Source organism: Xyrauchen texanus, chromosome 14 (genome assembly GCF_025860055.1).
Source record: "Xyrauchen texanus isolate HMW12.3.18 chromosome 14, RBS_HiC_50CHRs, whole genome shotgun sequence".
Classification (NCBI taxonomy): domain Eukaryota; kingdom Metazoa; phylum Chordata; class Actinopteri; order Cypriniformes; family Catostomidae; genus Xyrauchen; species Xyrauchen texanus.
Genome location: NC_068289.1, coordinates 542,115 through 562,303, shown reverse-complemented (window position 1 = coordinate 562,303; position 20,189 = coordinate 542,115). Strand labels below are relative to the sequence as shown.

At 39.4% G+C, this 20,189-nt stretch overlaps 1 protein-coding gene across 1 annotated transcript in view; it reads right to left on the bottom strand.

Moving 5' to 3' along the window:
* Nucleotides 1–20,189, bottom strand: part of LOC127654656 (potassium voltage-gated channel subfamily H member 3-like) — a 147,905-nt gene that overhangs the window by 15,210 nt on the left and 112,506 nt on the right. The window contains 2 exon segments of the mRNA XM_052141908.1: nt 11,093–11,342; nt 14,269–14,468. Of these exon segments, the coding sequence (XP_051997868.1) occupies nt 11,093–11,342; nt 14,269–14,468 (450 nt within the window).

The following is a 20,189-nucleotide window of genomic DNA, read 5'->3' as shown; positions in this document are numbered from 1 at the left end:
CTTTCTTACCGTATTCCACCTAAAATACGGATACCAGGAAAATTCCGTGTTTGGCGGGAAGCTTTTTTCATAAAACCCGGAAAATTCCGTGTTTGGAAGGGAAAGAGTTAATATAATATAATTATCATTTAATTATTTTTAAACCATTAAAATCAAATTTTGTCTAAATTACACAATGATGATTAATCGACTTTATGGACGTTGCAGTTTTTGTCGTCTGTTAATGCTGATGTTCTGTGAAGCTGCTTTGAAACGATGTGTGTTGTGAAAGGCGCTATACAAATAAAATTGAATTGAATTGAATTGAATATATATTGCGACACTATTACATATATTAGGTCACTAAAGAAGTGGGGGCATATCTCCAGAAAATGGATGAGGTAAAGGAGGTGGAATGGGGTCCCGGGTCACTAAAGACTGAACCCCATTTAAAGGTTAAAGGATAGTTCACCTTACTAGAGCACTTTATCAGAAATTCTCCTCCCTGCCCAGTAGGTGGCGATATACACGGAGAATGCAAATCACCAAAAGCAAAAGAAGAAGAATGTGAAAGTGAAAGTGGAGATTTGTAGTAAAAAAGGACTTAAATATTGATGTTTCTCACTCATACCCATCATATCACTTCAGAAGGTACAAATTTAACCACTGGAGTATGAATGACTTTTATGCTGCCTTTATGTGCTTTTGGAGCTTCAACATTTTGGTACCCATTCGCTTGCATTGTGAGGACCTACAGAGCTGAAATATTCTTCTAAAAATATGTTTGTGTTCTGCAGAAGGAAAGTCAAACATATCTTGCATGGCATGAGAGTAAATGATGAGAGAATTTTCATTTTTGAGTGTACTGTCCCTTTAAATACCCAAGATGCATCACTATTTCAGCACTTCAGTGATTTCTTGAACTAGATTACTTAACTAGGCAGTTAGCTTAAATACCATGCACAAAAGTGGGAAACTTTTAAGAGAATTCAGTCATTATTTTTTTAGCTTTTTTAAAGTGGAAGCAGATAATATTAAACAATATTTTTCCAGTTTAATTTTTTATACATTACGATGTTTGATTTCACTTAAAGCTTGTGATTTTGTTTAGTGTGCAATTCGTATTTTTTTTGTTATAAACAGGCAAAACCGTATAGATTTAAAGGGGTCATGACATGGGTTTTTTTATTGTATTATTATGTTCCCTTAGGTGCAATTATAGTATTAATATATTTTTTTTTAAGAAAAACTTTTAAAATCTAGTGATTTATGACCTTTTCCCACCCTGTTTCTCATCCTCTGATTCAAACAGTCTGTTTTGGGGGCGTTTTCCATTTAAGACTTCAGTGTTAACGCCCACTGTTATGATTGGCTAACGTCAGTGCCTATGTATCAATTATTGACGCTCCCAGCCAGAACAATATGCAAGTAAACTAAGTAAAAACACTGTGATTATTCATAATGAATGAAATTGCGCTTTAAAAAGTAGTTTAAAGTTTAAAATAGATTACTTACAGTTTAGCGTCGTCGTTGTTCCCAGAATAGTCGGCACAGACTTATCTTTGAGCAACAGTTTTCTGGCAAAGCCAGCATCATATTGAGATTTGTTCTCAAAACAGTCATCCTTAAAATGTACAGAACAAACGCTTAAGTTAACACTGCCGTGACTGGGACGTCCGCAAAAAATAAACTGCATCCATTTTTCCCTGACGTCTGGATCTTTCGGCAGCTTATTCAGAGGTTTTGTTTGACCACAGCCAGGAACAGCACATCTGTGTGGCATCGTAATTTTCCTGTGCACAAGTAGTCTCTGTCAGAGCTCGCTGTCCATCGACTGAACACTTGTGAGGCGACGGCGATACTGAAATGAGCGTAGTTGTCTTGCGCTTAAAGCGTAGTTATCTTGTGCTGGAGGCGGTCATATGCAAACGCTGTTACGTCACTTCTAACCGACACGTCACTTCTAACCATGAATCCAGAACGAGCTGTATTTTGAGCTTGATTAAATAAATGATTTGTTTAGAATGGGGAGGACGTCTTAAAATATTAAACTTGCAGGACGTTTTAATGATACAAAGACCTCTTATATACCAAAAGATCAAGGCAAATTTGGTTTCTCATGTCATGACCCCTTTAAGATAGATTAGTTACTGGTCTTTAAACAATTATCGGCAATATCACCACATCCCTAATAACAATAATGTGACATTGAGTCATTTGTGTCTCTTGCAAATGTGTGTGTTACAAGTACGTTTCATGGCCCTGACAGGGCTTAACAAAGCCGTTGTCACATGCAGTATTCATATAATACTCATTCAAAGCTGCATGTTTATGTGTTTATTCATGCAAGGTCCTGGCGTGTTTAGACAAACAAAGACACAGAGGGTGTTGATCAAATTTAGACACTAAAGTTAAAAGTACTGGGTTTGAACATGAGACTCAGAAAGGGCACACAGGGTCGCACAAGCTCTAAAAATATGCTCTGGTTTGGTGCAGAGGGACTATGAAAGCAGTGACAAATTCTGAAGTGTGCGTTTGTGTCAGAGCAGTGCATTCTGGGAAAGCACACTGGTTGGCACACATTGGAGGCAACTGAGTTCAGCAGCAGTTGAAAGAGCTGAGAGTGGAGAGAGAGAGAGATGCCAGAACATTTGTGCATCCTTCATCGAGTAAGCAGGTGTGGTAATTATACATAATATATGTGTGTGTTCAAAACAATCTGTTCACAAGAACTCTCTGGATAACATTGTCCCTTGCTCTCCTCTGCACCGCAGGTTTGATATGCTGATCCCTATCACCTCTCTTTCAGTCTCAGTTTTATGTGCTTCATTGGTATGAAAAATAATCACACATTTGTATTGCCAAAGCATTTGCAACAGGCTAAGAAAATAGTGCAAAATAATGTAAATAAAATGGGAAGAATAACCACAGAAAAAATATGCGCAGTCATTTCTTGTAAACTGAATTTCTTGTTCAGTCCCTTGTCATCTCTAGACTGGACTACTGTAACGCTCTCATTGCTGGCCTTCCTGCATGTGCTATTAAACCTCTCCAAATGATCCAGAATGCAGCAGCACGTCTGGTCTTTAATGAACCTAAGAGAGCACATGTTACACCACTCTTTGTCTCTCTCCACTGGTGTAACGTTAGTAGGAGGAGGCAGACGAGGAGTGAGGATCTAAGTGCGGGTTTTATTTATAAAGGTGAAAACAAGACAGACAGGAACAAAGGAAACATCCACGATGGGAAAAATGAAACATCAAAGGGTACATGAACAGGGTAAACAGGGCTGACACATCGACATCCAACATCTACAAACAACGATCGACAATGACTGGGGAACAAACAGGGTTTAAATGCACACAATGATGACTAAACGACATGCAGGTGAGAACAATGAAGTGCATGGGCAGTGATGAGGGCAGGGAATTATGGGAAGTGTAGTTTATGACAGTTGACAGGTGAAACACAGTGCAGACAACAGGGGATCGTGACAACTGGCTGCCGGTTGATGCATGTATTAAATTCAAGACCCTGATGCTGCATACAGAACAGTCACTGGATCTGCTCCAGCATACCTAAAATCATTTCTGCAGAGCTACACTCCCGCCAGAAGCCTGCGGTCGGCTAAGGAACGTAGCCTTGTTGTACCAACACAAAAGGCACCAAAACACTTTCCCAACTATCGTTTCACTGTACCTCGCTGGTGGTATGAACTTCCAATCACCATCCATGAAGCGGACTCACTCTCTGTCTTCAAAAACAGCTAAAGACACACCTTTTCCATGAGCACTTAACCGCGCACTTATAAAGAAAAAATTACGATGGCCATTACACGCCTGATCTGCCCAAAAGTGCGTCGGCCCACCGGGTATGTGCCCGGTATACCAGATTACCAGTCCAGCCCTGGCTGTGTCCAATGAGTCTAGGAACTGTAGTTAGTATTTTTTTTTTATCCGTCACTGTTTTTTTTGTTTTTTTTTGAAGGCCAATAATGTTGTATTTTATTCTGCTGTTGTTTTTGACCTCTATCCTCTAGAAATAGGTGATTTAACACTGCCTCATTTGTGGGATCTTATTAGTTGGACAGTTTTGTTCTGGTCCAGGTCTTTAGTGTGATGGGGTTTGATGATGTTAGTAAAACATCAAGACTAAAGCTCCAGACCAGCTCAAAGGATGGGTTTCTGCATGAAGTGCTTTATAATGTTATGAGGGGGTGGTATCTTCATAATTAGTTGATATTGGCCAACTTCTGATCTGCATGCATTATTTGTGGTGTTTCGGAGTGCTTGAAGTATATCTTCACAGAATTCTGCATGCAAGGACTCAACTGGATGCTTTTCCCATCTGGTGAATTCTTGATTTGTCAGTTGACTGCATCAATATTCTCTCTCCCCATCTCTCTTTTTCTCTTGTCCTTCCCCAGTCCTTATTTGCATTCTCCTCCTAGCTCCGACAGACAAAAGCTCTACGGAGCAATAACAAGTGTAATCTTTCCGCAATGCTTTTGGCCACAGACAGCAGACACGAGTCTAGTAAGCCATTTCATATCACTGTTTTAATTAAGACAATCACTCTCACTCCAACAGCATCTCAGACACCTGTGTGTGTATTGTTTTGTTGTTGTCTGGTTTACAGAATAAGTGTTTATTGCTGTCTGTCTTGACTAATCATTCGCTTTCGTTTCATTTCATGCTTTCATTTTTTATCAGTCATTCACTATTTGCTCTCTCTGTCTCTCTCTCTCTTGCAATCTCGCTATTTTCCTTGCCGTCTTTGTTTATCTCTCTCTTGTTCTCGTTCTCTCTCTCTCTGGCATTCTCCGGAGACCCCTGTGGATACTCGGGTCAAGCTGTCAGATCAATAACACCACAGGAAAGTGCCATTACTGTGCGTGTGTGCAGGTGTGTTTTTTCAACATCAAATGCTTATCCTCCGAACACAAAACCAAACAGTCTTCCAGTGACAGTGAGTGCATAGTAACACAGGCTAGCTATGTGTGTGTGTATTCATTCACAGCAGTGTATTTTCTCTTCTGTTCAAGTGACTGGTAGTTTGATCAAGATTAGTGTCCACCGACACTAAAGAGAAACTTTAGTCATGAGATTTCTCAGCTTTGTGAGTCTGTAGAATAGCAGCTTGTCATACTATAAATGAGCTCCATTCCAAAGCCTATATTCCTTTTCCCCCAAAATAGAGGTAGGACAGAGAATCGGACCTCATTTGTCCCTGTAACTGATTATGTATCTACATAACCTGCACATAAACAAACCTAGTCTTTATCTACATGTCTCACTACTAGTTTTTTTATTCCTAGTGTCTTGCGTACGCTGACGACCTCGGGCTACTGGGCAGGAGTACCTGTGACATTTCTCGTACATTCGAGTGGCTGGAAAGTGAGTCCCTCAAAGCCGGCCTTCAGATGAACACGGGTAAGACGAAATACATTAAGTCACAGGATGGTGTGGGAGCAGATGACAACCTAACGATTGGAGGTTGGACTTTCGAAAAAGTCAGAAGCCTCAAATACCTTGGATCCCTGCTTACGAAATCGAACGATAGCCTGGCAGAGATCAAGGAATGGCAGCAGCAGGAAACCGCTGCTGTTTCAGTGTCCATAATTGAATGAAATCTAGGTCCACCAAGAAGTCCATCTACCGACTAGTCATCAGAACTGTGGTCACCTATGATTGCGAGACATGGGTGCTGCCACAAAATGCAGAAGACCTCCTGAACACCAGCGAGAGAAAGATCTTGCAGAAGGCGTAAGGTCCGGTACTACAGCTCAATGGTGAATGGCATGTATGGACAAACAGTGAGTTGTACCACCTGTACGGAGATCCCTACATTACAGTGGAAATCAAGAAGAGGACCTCCAGAAGCTGGCATTCCGCGGCTGGAGACGCTGAGCCCTAGACCAGTCCGACTGTGGTGAAGCAGGCCAAGCCCCTTCATGGGTTGTAACTCCCATGATTGTCAAACTAAAAAAAACAGTGGGACGTGTTTGATGCATAGTGACTCACTGCATCATCAACACGATTCTCATAAAATGTCAACATTACAATTTAGACCATGGTATTCTGTGGCTGGATGCCCTGATCTAATGAAAATGGAAGTGCTTTTTTTAAAAAACAACACACACACACACACACACACACACACAAATGAACGCACAGACTGCAGCAGTGAAACAAGATGGCTGAACTGCTGTTGGAAATGTAGCACACATTTTGTCTCTGCGGAAGTCGAGCGCTTGCAATCTTAACAGCTTCAGATTCTACTTTCGGGCCAAACGAGGGCTTGCTAGTGCGTGTCAGGGCCAGTTGTGTTCCCGCTGTCACTTCGGGGGCTTCATCGTGCCTCCTCTGGGCTTCTCCAGGCAAACAGTCAAGTGCCTTTGGCCCACCGATTACCCTTGGGCCAAAGAGGACTAATCAAAGTCCAAACTAGGCAAGACAAATGAAAGCCTCTGTCTCCGCCATGTTAATTTTGAGGGCCAGCTAGTTTCCAGTGTCTGATACATCAGCTTGAGCTCCCCCTTGCTTGTGAAATGGGCAGGATGTGTGACATTGGCAACAGGGCAGCATATTAAGGGCAGTTTTAGGTTTACGCTGCAGGGCTATTGGCCTGATGGTGGGAATGCAGTTCGATTTTAGTCTTGCAGTTTGAGGTCTGAGGCCATTTTCCTCGTCTGACCAGTTGATACACCTGTTTTATGATCCACTCTGAGCATCAGAGACCTCAGTTCTAACTCATTTAAATACACCAAGAACATCTTGAGACCTTGAGATAAATTATTACTTTCTTCAATAAATGCATCAAGGCAATTGCAGGGAATTTTTCTGTTCCTCAAATACATTTACATTTACATTTATGCATTTGGCAGACGCTTTTATCCAAAGTGACTTACAGTGCACTTATTACAGGGACAATCCCCCCGGAGCAACCTGGAGTTAAGTGTCTTACTCAAGGACACAATGGTGGTGGCTGTGGGGATCAAACCAGCAACCTTCTGATGACCAGTTAAGTGCCTTACTCAAGGACACAAGCGTAAAAGTAGAGAAATCTATGACATTTACATTTATGCTTTTAAAGCGACTTACAGTGCACTTATTACAGGGACAATCCCCCCGGAGCAACCTGGAGTTAAGTGTCTTACTCAAGGACACAATGGTGGTGACTGTGGGGATCGAACCAGCAACCTTCTGAGTACCAATGTATTATACAGAGCACTTATTACAGGGACAATCCCCCCAGAGCAACCTGGAGTTAAGTGTCTTACTCAAGGACACAATGGTGGTGACTGTGGGGATCAAACCAGCAACCTTCTGATTACCAGTTATGTGCTTTAGCCCACTACGCCACCACTACATACATAACGTTATATATGACGTTACCCTAGAAGGCGGAATTGTTCATTTGCCTGCAGTTTGGAACAGCCTTTGCATCAGGAGTGCACCTGCTGTCTAGGTTTTGGATCAGAGTTGTGTGTAAAGGAAGTGTGCCTGTATTTGCGTGTTTGTTATGTACATGTTAATTCCCCCCTGACTGCAAATTGCACTTCCCATTCTTTAATTAATTCCCTTCCAACCCACTTTATTTTCCATGGGTGTGTGGAGATCAGCGACTCTCCTTTTATGTGTCAGCCTGTTTTAATAAAGCATTTCAATAATATATTGACCATCAATTATTAAGTGTGTGAGAGGTGAATGTGGCCTAGCAGCACACCAATATTTGATTGATCAGAGGAACAGGGACCAGGCATTGAGATAAAGACACACACACATGCACACACACGCGCGCACACGCACACACACAGGAACCTTTAGCTCCGCAAGAGTTCTGCCTCATTTACTGTGACCTTTTGAGAGCCTTAATATCCAGATTAACTGTAAGCACAGTAGAAGAGGGGTTTCAGATACAACAAATTGTTTTTTAATGGTGGAAATCTGAATTAGAAATGTGGAAATGTATGCATTTTAGGCCCCATATAAATTAATTGGCACCATTCTGAGTAAACTCTAGTGACTGTTGTGTAAATCGAGATCAGCAGTTACAGAAATACTCAAACCAGCCCGTCTGCCATAATCGAAATCACTGAGATCACAATTTTTCCCCCATTCTGATGGTTGATGTGAACATTAACTGAAGCTCCTGACCTGTATCTGCATGACTGTATGCATTGCACTGCTGCCAATCTATTGGCTGATTATATAATCGCATGAATAAATAGGTGTACAGGTGTTCCTAATAAAGTCAGTGAGTGCATATATATAAATAAATATATCATTTGGTGCAAATCACATGCATTATCCATGTATACTGTATATGTAACAGTTATGGCTAGATGCCCTCAAAATATTGATCAGGATATTTATAAAGAAACAGATGCATGATTTGTGCCTTCATGTTACACATACAGAGGAGCTCAACAAGTCACTCCACATGTGAAAATGCACATGTCTACTTGAAAACTGTTTTTGTCTATTACAAATTATATTATCAGCATAAAAATGTGAGTGAAAATGTTTACTGAAAAAGTCATATGAATTTTAGGACTTAGTATGTCATATAATATCCCGCTTTTGTTTAAATGACAGCATGCACTCACTCTGGTGGGGACACATTTTTGTGCAAAGGCTAATAAACCATGTCATCCCAGCAGGACATGAGAATGAAGCACACAAGTTGCTTTTTAGAACAATGCAAACAAGAACATTTGACCTTTGAACCTTTGAGTAGTAAGTAAATATTACCAGTGTCAAAAATGTGCTTATTTGATTAGGGGTGTAGAAATAGTGCTGAATCATTTACACGTCTTAAACTTTATAATGTTTCTTTGAATGTTTTCAAAATTCTAAGACTTTATTAATTTCTAGGTTTAAATTAGATTTTCAATCTCAGATTTTCGACTCAGTTTTGAGCCCCACTGCACATGAACGACCTCTGGCAGAATCACTGCGGATTCAAACAGTTATTTGAGTTAATGAACAGATAATTATCAAACAATGATTTATTCATACCTCAAAACAACGATTGACTGATGAGATTCTAGAAAAAGCAGATTTCTACTGCATACTGTGGCAACTCCAAAACAATGTTCAGCTTCATTTAATGAACCGAATAGCTTTCAATTGTGATATTGTAGTTTCAAATGATCAGTTCATCATGATTACTCGAGGATAATGTGTTGGAGTGATGCTGCTGACTAGATTTGATCAAAAATGACTTTTGTCAAATAGTGATGGTGTGTTTTACACCAGTAATGTCCTGAATATACTCTGTGATCAGTTGAATTCCACTTTGGTGAATTAAAGTACACATTTCCTTCAGAAACAGGCATATCAGATCATCATTTTTATATTGTTTTCCTGTATAAATATAAAAAAATCTTTAAAACAAGATCAGTTTTGATGTATCTTGTTTTAGAAGCAACACTGCAGAAGATATTTGGGTTTTTCAGAGAATGTATTTTTAACATGTGTATTTTGTCTTACTGAGTTTTTATAGTCAAAACAAGTGAAGAAATCTACCAGTGCTGAAGAAGTAATCCAAACTATTTAGAATACATTACTGACCTTGAGTAATCTAATGGAATACATTACAAATTACATTTTACAGCATGTATTCTGTAATCTGTAATCTGTAGTGGATTACATTTCAAAAGTAATCCTCCCAACCCTGTATATATATATATGTGCATGTGTACTATATGTTAGCTGCCTGTATTAATATATGGATCAGATGTCTATGTGAATGTTTGTCTGTGGAGAATGTTTTATACATCAGGTGCACAGGACTAGAGTGTGTGTTAGGAATGCTTATGTGAGTGTGAGATGGGATCCTCTGCATGGAATAACAATTACAGGCACACACACACACGTGAGCTGGATAGCCGATGTCTTCATGACATGAAAGCATGGGATTACGTCAGGGTGCAGGTTTCATAGGTCTACCAGCTCTGGCCAATTGATGTTCTCAGGTCAGTCAAATGGTTAGGAACAACACAGTACACGGTTTCCAGGGGGAAATGCACATTTGTACATATCAGACACAGCAGCTCTGGTATATGTATAGGTGGATTTAAAAAAAAACTTTTTAACACAGTATTCTTGTGCTATTGCTTATTAGAGTGTTGCATAATTAACTTAGTCACATGCCAATGTCAAACTCAATAGCAAAGGTCAAGTCTCCTGTGCTCTTAGCATTTGGAAAGCTAATAGTGGGGTAGAACAGGAGCGGTTCACACAGGACACCTTCCACACAGGCGGAACACAAGAGTGTGTTCTGTTGAACAGCCCCTGAGAAGGAAGCCCACAATGTATGTAGCTCACATGCACATTTGAGAGCCCACACGTAACCTCGTCATCGACAGTAGCTGGATCTCACAGATTATTATGCATATTAATGTAATACATTAAAGAAGACAATTAATAAGAACTTGAATCCAATGAGCGTGGTGTAAAAGAGTGAGCGAGAGAAATAAATCAGGGGGAGGAGGATACATACGGTTCAATAGATTTGAAAATGATATGGGAATCTCTAAGAACAATAGAAATAGAGATAATGTGTGGATGAGATGTGTGGAGCTTGAAAGAGACATTATTTAATTTAAAATGTCTAAGTTGCGTCCCAAATGAAAATATTAATGGATGGTGTGTGCGCGTGTGCGCAAGCGCTTTTTCTTGTATTTGCCGGTCTCAATCTCACACAGGAAGCCCAATCAATAGTGACAGGTAGGAGGAATTTTAAATGGGCTTTTAAACTGCTGTGAAATTATAATATAGAAGCTTTTTGAGTACGCCAGCATGACTACAACTATTCTGCAAATGCATTTCTACTTATCAGAGTTACAAATGGTCTAAAATACTATTCAGTTGCATTTTTTAACCTGTTGGTAGCAGTTAATATACAACACATTGTTAATATACAACATACAATATTTAGTAAATAAATGTTTTTTATACATGTATAGTAGAACATCGGTTATTGAGTCTAGTGTGTTTGGGGTACTGTATGTAGTAAATACTATTATTGTGGCAAGAAAATGATTGTGTCTATGGGACGTCCTCACTATTATAGCTTATAAGGGTCTGTATTTGTGTAAATTCACCTAATATAGCCAGCACAGTGTTGTCCTTGAGCACTTCCATGGAGCCCGAGCAGACGAAGTAGATGGCCTGCAGAGCGTCACCCTGGCGAATGAGGAACTCTCCTGGAGCACAGAAGGAGGTTTTGATGATGAGGGACAGGGACCGCAGACACCCGCGACTGGCCGATTCAAACAGAGGCAGCTGCAGGAGTTCTTTATTTAGGTGCATGGCAATGTCAGCCCGCAATTCATCTGGGAAGTCTTTCAGGAGCTGGGAAAGGACAGAGAGAGAGAGAGAGAGTGAGAGAGAGAGACTGAATGCAGTCCACTGATGGTTAGAGAAACTGCGATTTAGACACAGAACAGAGTAAATGCATCTATCCAATCTTATAAATTGAGGTTCTTTTACAGTTCTTTTCGCTGAATAGAGTTCTAGAGATTACAATAAGGCAGCAGTTTTCAATTGGTGAGACGCGCCTCCGCTGGGGTGCGCAGAGAGCTCCAGGGCAGGCGCAGCACGAGGGAAAATAACATAACGCTTCACGTCTGTACACATCTGTCCTGCTAGCTTGCGTGTTAAAGTGCGTGTTATGCATATGCGTGTTGTAAAATGGCAGTGACATCAATTTAGTGTTTTGCAAAGTTTGCTGCTTCAGTATTTGCAGATTATTTTTTCATGTTTCTGTGGTATACTGGAAAACAATGATGAGCGTTTCATGAGTTTTAAAGACTTTTATTGACTATTCGTTGGAGCGGTGTCTGGGGTTGAATAATTTGTCTGAGTGTGTGAAACAAACCAGTAAGTGCAAGGATTCGGAGTGTTCAGTGTGTGTGTGTGTGTGTGTGTGTGTGTGTGTGTGTGTGTGTGTGTGTGTGTGTGTGTGTGTGTGCTTGAAAGCAAATACCGATCAAGCCTGCAGGTGGAGGACAATTTACGTTTATTCCTTTCTACCGTGCAGCCCCGCATCGATCACCTGTGCGCATCAAAATGTCGGACTCAATTCCCCCTGATGTAGGGATGATGAAAATGAAGAGGCAAAATCGGCAATCAGATTTTCTTCTTTTTGCTTAACGTAGGCCTATAGGCAAGAGATTTCTACACATTTGATACTGTGACAACACAGTGCTGTCCATCTTGCTGATGTTGTTTGATGTCTGACATTTTCAAAGTTGAATTGTCTTAAATAGCCTAAAATGTCTGTTTTCAAGTTCTCTAGGGAGAGCCTCACTTTCACCCAAACCCCTGCATCATTTTCTTCAAAGAGAAACACTTTCCTCACTCCGCACAGTGAAAAAAAGTTTCGTCATGCAAAGCCTTCATTTAACACCAGGACAAACTGATATTTCAAGATTAAAATTGAAGCTCCAACTTCAGGCAGCACTCTGAGGTAAGTTGTGTCTCTAATTCTAATGTGGGCTTTTCTGTGTAATGATGGTCATTTTCAGGGTAATAATGTAACTGGGCTCTTATGACATCAGTTTTTATGTGTACATATTTAAATCAGTGTGCTTTGTCCCGCATGTCATGAGAAGTATTTACACATTTACTCCACGCAGCTATTTCGGGCTGATTAACAGTATAAATTAATGTAAACATCCAAGTTAAGTGTAAATAAATGCCTTTTGCTCTGCCATTCACGTGATTGACAACTGAAGCGCACACACAGCATTTCTGCGCATGCACAGCGAGGCGCGCGGGGCTCGCGTATGAGATTTGCGGGCGATCATATGGTGTAGAGAGTGGCTGTGTCTGAAATCATCCTATATAGTGAATGGCAGTGAGTGCACTACATCTCAGCAGTGAATGAACGAAACAAGTGAGGGAATTTGGAGGCTGACGTATACACCGAGTGTCGGAGCTCTGGGGCTGTCACAGAAACATCACATTAACTTTTTTAATATCTGGGCCTTATTTGTTATTGTTATTAAATCATATTAATACAACAAATCTTCATTCTGTTTGTCATTTTTAATATACATTTTAATGTAAATAGTAAACACATTTTATCAAATGTACATTATTGTATAAAGCTGGGTAGTGTTTCTCATCCGACCAGTCAACACTCCTTCAAAATGGCGGACACTGGAAATAGTGCACTGTATAGTGTATGGGGTGGTTTCAGACACAGCGAGTGTTACGATCAGGGTTGTACCCTACATAGGCTGTGTGCTCTGCGTTTAGAGAGCGGCAGTACTGATGTACAGAACTAACAATATAAATACTTACGACACTGAAAACTGTAACTTTTTGTGAAAGTATCGAGTTACTCAGTACTTGAGTACTCTTAATTGGATACTTTCTTACTCAAGTAATCCTTTATGTTAGTACTTTTACTTGAGTACAGTTTTTGGCTACTCTACACACCTCTGAGCAAGATGGAATCTAATTGTTAATGATAACTACAGATATACAGAATGAATGAGAGGCGGGTGGAAAGAGAAAATAAATGAAACAAATGAGAGATTGTAAAAAAGGATTGAGAGATGGACTAAGGGAAAAGATAGTTAAAAAGATAATAGCAATAAGCTTTAATCATGGAGTGAGGAGTCAAATAACACTGACAACTGTATATCCGGAAGAAACTAAAAGTTGTAAAAATGAACAATACGAGTATGAAATGAGGGGAGTACATTTGGACAGTCAACCATATTTCATTACGACAGTTTATCAGACTAAATTTATTTTTATATGCTACTGCTCAGTGGGAGCTTTTCAACACCCCTATTAAGATGCATAACATACACTCGCACTCAAAATGCATTCGCTGTAAATATTAAAGGCATTTCCTCCTGGACGTCATCATGAACTTCTTTCATATTTAATTTAGCAGTACACAAGTTACCATTGAATTCAGACCTCAATGCAGTCCATTAATCTGAACACAGTGATGAGTAGCAAAGAGGTAAAAAAATAAAATAAATTGTACTTATGAATTATAAAACTCACAGGCAAAATATTACACAGCCTTCAACAATGACATCCTTCAATAATTAGGATCTGCAGGACTGCACATATAATCCACACTTATTTCCATTTGTTTGAGCATGATTTACTCATTGATTCATTTTAGTGTTGCTTGCCAAGACAACCAAATGCTAATACTTAAAGTTTGGGATTTGATCGACCGCCTAACCTGAAGTATTAAACTTTAGCATGTAACGATACAATGTTCCTGAAAATGGTTCTGACTTCCTACCTCGCTGACATCGATGCCATTGTTGACGGACCATGTTGTCTGAAAACACTCCAGCATGCGTTGCGCAAGGGCCTTGGGCAGTCGGTGTACGCGGATGAAGTCCTTGAGGTCTTTTGTGCGTGTGTGATAGAGCGAGCGGCGCGAGTACATACGCTGGATGATGGCCGTCACGTTTCCAAAGACCGCAGCATGCATGAGTGCTGGGGGAAGACAAGCAAACAATTCAGGTGACTGCATTAAAAAAAACATTTCAAAATCACATTGTTCTGCTTTACGTGGATCAGGTACTCTGTCAAGTTCTTCACTACAAAAAAATCATTTTCTTTCTCAGTATTTTCTAGCAAGGTTATCTAAACATCCTTAAAATGAGTCATGAGATTTGTACTATTGTAATGTTCCTTGAGGTACACTTATAAGATCAATAAATGTTTTTTTGCACAAAATCAAACCGTCATATATTTGTAAAACATGATCATTTTTGACCCTCTGTCAGAAACAATCAGTTTGGTGCTGCTTCACCTTTAAGACTTGACAGTACATGGCCACTGTTATGATTGGCTCTTTTCTTGGCTGATCCACTTCACTTTAAACATCCACTTGCTAACTTCCCCTCGGGGGAATCCCCACCACCAATTTGTCATTTCCACTTCACTAAGTGAGTGAGGGAAGTTTCTGCTGACAGTCCCTCAACCCCTCGATTTTGACCGAGGGAGCAAGCTAACTGTCAGGGTTGTGAAGGGAAGAGGCGAGAGTGAGGATCCAAACGCAGAACTTTAGTTAGAACAAAATAAAATATTAAGACGGTAACCCAATCACAACAGCAGTATGGTGCAACTAACGCTCTACATATAAATAAGAACCGAACAAGGTACAAAAGGGTATATATATATATAAATATATACATGGGCTAACAAGATAAATGGGGAACACCTGGTATACAATTAAGGAAGGAACTGAAGACAAAGACAGTGGAGGGAAACAAAGGAATATGTGTCATAACTGTAATCCAATAGCTCAATTAGGCAGTTTATAAAGGTTAGATTGAGATGTAACAGCATTATACCTTAAACTGACGGTTACACAACTATAGCCTATGTGTTTATAGTAATGTTACCATTTTAATATTTTTGTAAAACTTGAATAATCCTTTCTAACAATTAATTCCAATAAAATTAATATTTCTTAACTGACAAGATTTATTCATAAGCCTCAGAAATTATGACTTATCTTTGCCTGAATCTGTGCTTCAATCTCCAAAAACATTGTCTTCTCAGGGGCAAATATCACTAAATAATTCCACAAATTGACATCAGCACTCAACGAGCTCCAAGTGATCAAGGGCTTAGGGTGTTCTAGTTAAACCCATTGCAACAAAAGCAATGACGTTCATCCGAGTCCTTGAGACAGAGGGAAGTTAGCGAGGGAAGGGCATAAACATTTGAAGTGGATTGCAGCCTCATAACTGACCTGTAGTAGCTCCACTACTGTGCAGGCTATGAATGTGATAAGATAAAGTAGGTGTTGATGTGTTGCTGTGGAGGCAGTCAGGTGCAAATGTCTACAGAAGTGTGACATCACAATGTGGAAGCTTGTTTAGACAAAGTCACTCTGCAGTGAGGGGGAAGATTTGAGTTGTAGTGGACAGTATACCTCTTATATTAAAAATAAATACATCAACAAAAATGTGATTCCTCATGTCTTGACCCCAAACAAGATACATTTACTCAAGGATAAAAAAAACAGAAGATCTTATGAGGAATCTATAAAAAGGTCAGGGAGGTCAATTCTTAAAATAAGAACATCCCATTAGTGATGTATCATATATTAACACCATTGAAATGTGATATATAGTACTAAATAATTACATCATTCATGTACTGTATTATGTAATGTACTGCACTACTCGATACTTCAAAGAATGAACATTCTTTGAAAGTCCAAAATACCATAATCATTTAGGGTACTTTTGTTTTAACATAAAGAAACAATCATATTCCCAAGCTTCTCCTTCTCTATTTATCTCACTTTCTTTACCAACATAGTAGTATTAAGCGCTTCTACAGAGCATCCAGGAGTGATGGTCTGCCATGTGACACCTGTCTGTGGAGTCACAGCCGGTGATGTGTTAGTAAGGGCATGAGAGATTGTTTTGCAGTTTGTAGCGCCATGACAAAGTGATGTGTGTACAAAGAGAGCCGGTCTGCATAATTGTCAAACAGACTTACTGCTCTCAAAGGCTTTCCAACAATAGCTATTGATTTAGCCATGCTAAGACAAGGAAACAGGAGTTACAGCGAGAGGAGTTTGTGGAAGGTGTGATAATCCTTTCTTTAGGCTTCTTTAGGTCCAGTACATGAGTTTTAGCTCTATGCTGGTAGGATATTTAGATGTAGAAGGATTGCATCAATACGACTTGAATCTAGAAAACCCAACTTTTTAATCCTGGAATTCCTCAACGTCACAAATTAAAAGACTAAGGCACCAACAAGTCTCACATCTGGCCAATGAAACTAACAAAGAGACCCTCTCTCTAACCGGCCCTATGTGCAGAGGACAGAGTGGACCAGCTTCCCTTGAGAGATCCTCCTGAATTACAATGAACAAAACAATGGCAATTCTATGACTCTATATTCTGGACAATAATTACTCATGAGATCCTCATTATTCGGCAAACAACAGCTAAATTAATCCAGGAACGTTGTACTTTGCTGAGTTAACCCTCTAAAATGTACAGAATGCATTTAAACCCACAATGTACACAATACCTGGCCTTGCTAGAGTATCCTGAAAATGACTTTATGACCTGTGATCAATTTTATAATTGACAAATTAATGATTATAGCCCGATGTACCTTTTAAAACATGTGTAGTGAATTGTAATCACTTCTAACTAACAAATAGATGATTATGATCTTTAATCTTGTATGGTAACTTCAAGGCTTAACCTGATAATATACACCGGCAATCAGATTTCTCATAACGTGTGATGTATTATCTATGTTGTAAAAACAAAGAATTAACCAGTATGATTTGTAACCAGAGATTTTCATGTTTTGTCACTTCCATGTATAATATTCATGAAAGCATGTCACATTTAGTATGTAAATGCTTGTTTACGTGGAGAATGTTGAGTCATGTCTCTTGTACTGTTGTCAAGATTTAAAAGTTCATGATTAAACATTTTTGAGCGGGAGTTTGTAAGAATCCTCCACAAAGGATCGTAAATCATCTCTGAAAATGTCAGCTCAGTTGACCATGTGACTCTGAAAAGCCAGTTCTGATTGGCTCAGGACACCTTTGGGGTGCAGCCAGTTTCAGTTCAAAACTTGCCTACCCAAGTAATGACGCTCTCTTCTCTTGATCTCTTCTCTTGATCTCTTCTGCTGAACTTCTCTCTTGCAACGCTCTATTCTGAACCGTGGCTTGCTGCTTCCAGATCCTCTGTGCCATGTAGAGTCCAAGAAAAACTCGGGACACAAAAGTCCAGATGAAGCCTCTCACTCTCTGCTCTACAGTTCACACACCCAACGGGAGTCACGAGTCCTCCTTGCAGAAGGCCTCGCTTCACACAGGGCACATGCAGCAACAAAAATCAGTACAGCTGTCCCAACAGGTAACAAGTGGCTCCAATTTTGTGGCAGTTAGTCTAATCCCAATGGTCCCAATCCAAATAGATAAAAAGAATGTCAATTATGCCACACTAAACCTCAACACTAAGTGTTGGACTATAAAAGAAAAGACAGACAGAAATTAAGCTTTAAAATCACTAAATGTATATTGAACAATGAAATAAACAGTGCAACATGTCATTAGGGACAGCATTGAGTATACTGCTTAAATGATGAGCAGATTTACTCAGATGTGGAGAATATACACTCACTGAGCACTATATTGGGAACACCTGTACACCTACTTAATCATGCAATTATCTAATCAGACAATCATGTGGCTGCAGTGCATAAAATCATGCAGATATGGGTCTGGAGCTTCAGTTAATGTTCACATCAACCATCAGAATGGGAAAAAATGTGAACTCAGTGATTTCAATCATGGTATGATTGTTGGTGCCAGACGGGCTGGACGGGCTCTCTAGAGTGGAGACTCTTTACTCAGATTGGAGCCAAAAACCCAAAACATCCTGTGAGCAGCAGATCTGTGGACTGAAATGCCTTCAACAGAGAATGGCAAGACAGAAAGGCTAAGGTAACTCAGATAACCACTCTGTACAATTGTAGTGAGCAGAATAGCATCTCAGTATTCACAAAACATCGATCCATGAGTATGACCATAGTGCTCCTAATAAAGTGCTCAGTAGGTAAAGTGGGACACTTTCTGATCATTTGTCATTGTAATCATTTTAAATATGATCCCAAATAGCTTAGCCTCACATGCAATAGCATCACCAATAGATAAAGATACGCACTATATTATAAAGAGAAAACTGAAGGAATGTTCAAGGGTAAGTTCATCCTTTAACATCTGGGTGAGAAAAGTCAAGTCATTGTGTCCCTCTTTTAATTACACACAACGTCAACATGGAAGGGATCATGCAATGGGTCAGCTCTCACCTGGTGCATGGTAAATAATAAAATAGAGAAATGGTTCAATTCAATAACCATAAAATAACAATAATGCTGTCTTGGCTGACCTTACCCTGCTGAGCTGCTCTGGGACCCCCCTGATGGTGACCTGATCTTGTGGTGGCTCGGGGCAGACACACGGACATACTGCCAGTGCTCTCCTAGCACCCTCCCTGTTCCTATACATAGGCCATATATATATATATATATATTTTTTTTTTCTTTGTCTCTCCTTCCTCTCTTATATATATTTAGTTCTAGATCGAACAGAGTTGTACATACATGCAACACACCCTCACACATACACAATCATGTAAATCCACCAGTATATTCTACTGTTATTTTGTAAATGTTCTGTATCCGTGGCATGTATCCATGTTTTGTCCAGTTATGTGTCTTGTCCTATGTAAATAATAATTATAATAATAATAAAATAAATAAATTACTAAAAAGAGTAAGTTCACCCAAAAATGAACATTCTGTCATTGTATACCTATATGATTTTCGGTCTTTTGTCCAACAAAACAAGTGATGTTGTTTGAATGTTCAGGTGTCTCAGTCACCATTCTCTTTCACTGTATGTATCATGAAAGAAAGATCAACATTAGTAAATACATTTTGTTCTCACTTCACCGGTTGTGCAACTTTACCTGTATTCATTCTACTTTAACCCAGAACATCAAGTCAAATTGTACTTCTGAAAAGGCTTAGTCCTCCCTAATAGAGTTATTTCTATTAACATCAATAAGTAGATGCAGAAACACTGTTCAAAATATTTACTCACCTGCCATTGCTGCTTTAGAGGTTTAGAGGTATTTTAGAGGTATACAGATTTGGAGGTAGTTAAAAAATGGTCAATACACCTGATCCACCTTAGAAATGTGTGCCCCGATGAGAAGGATAATCAATAAGTTGCAAAGATATATGGATATTTTGGTCAAAGGAATTGTTGATTCTCAAAGAATAGAAGCCTTTGAGAAATGAAGTTTAAAAGTAAATGGGGTCAAATGGGACCCGGAACGGATGCTTCTCTAAAGAGTACTTCAATAAAGCAAATACTGTATCTTGTTTTATAAAGCATGTGGTCCTTTGGGAAATGTATTTCTATAGCAAGATTAAACCCTAGGGAAATGTAGTCCAATACGGCACACTTGGGTCATGTTGCAAATGGTGCACTTCATATGGATTGTGATCTTATAGTCTTATTGGGTGTCCTATTTGTCAGTTTATCATTGTCATTCATTCTTTTGGTCACAAATGATCAATATGAACTGTCGTGAAATGTTACTTTTGTGTTTCTGGATACAATAATGGCATACCAGTTTGAGGCATCTCTAGGGT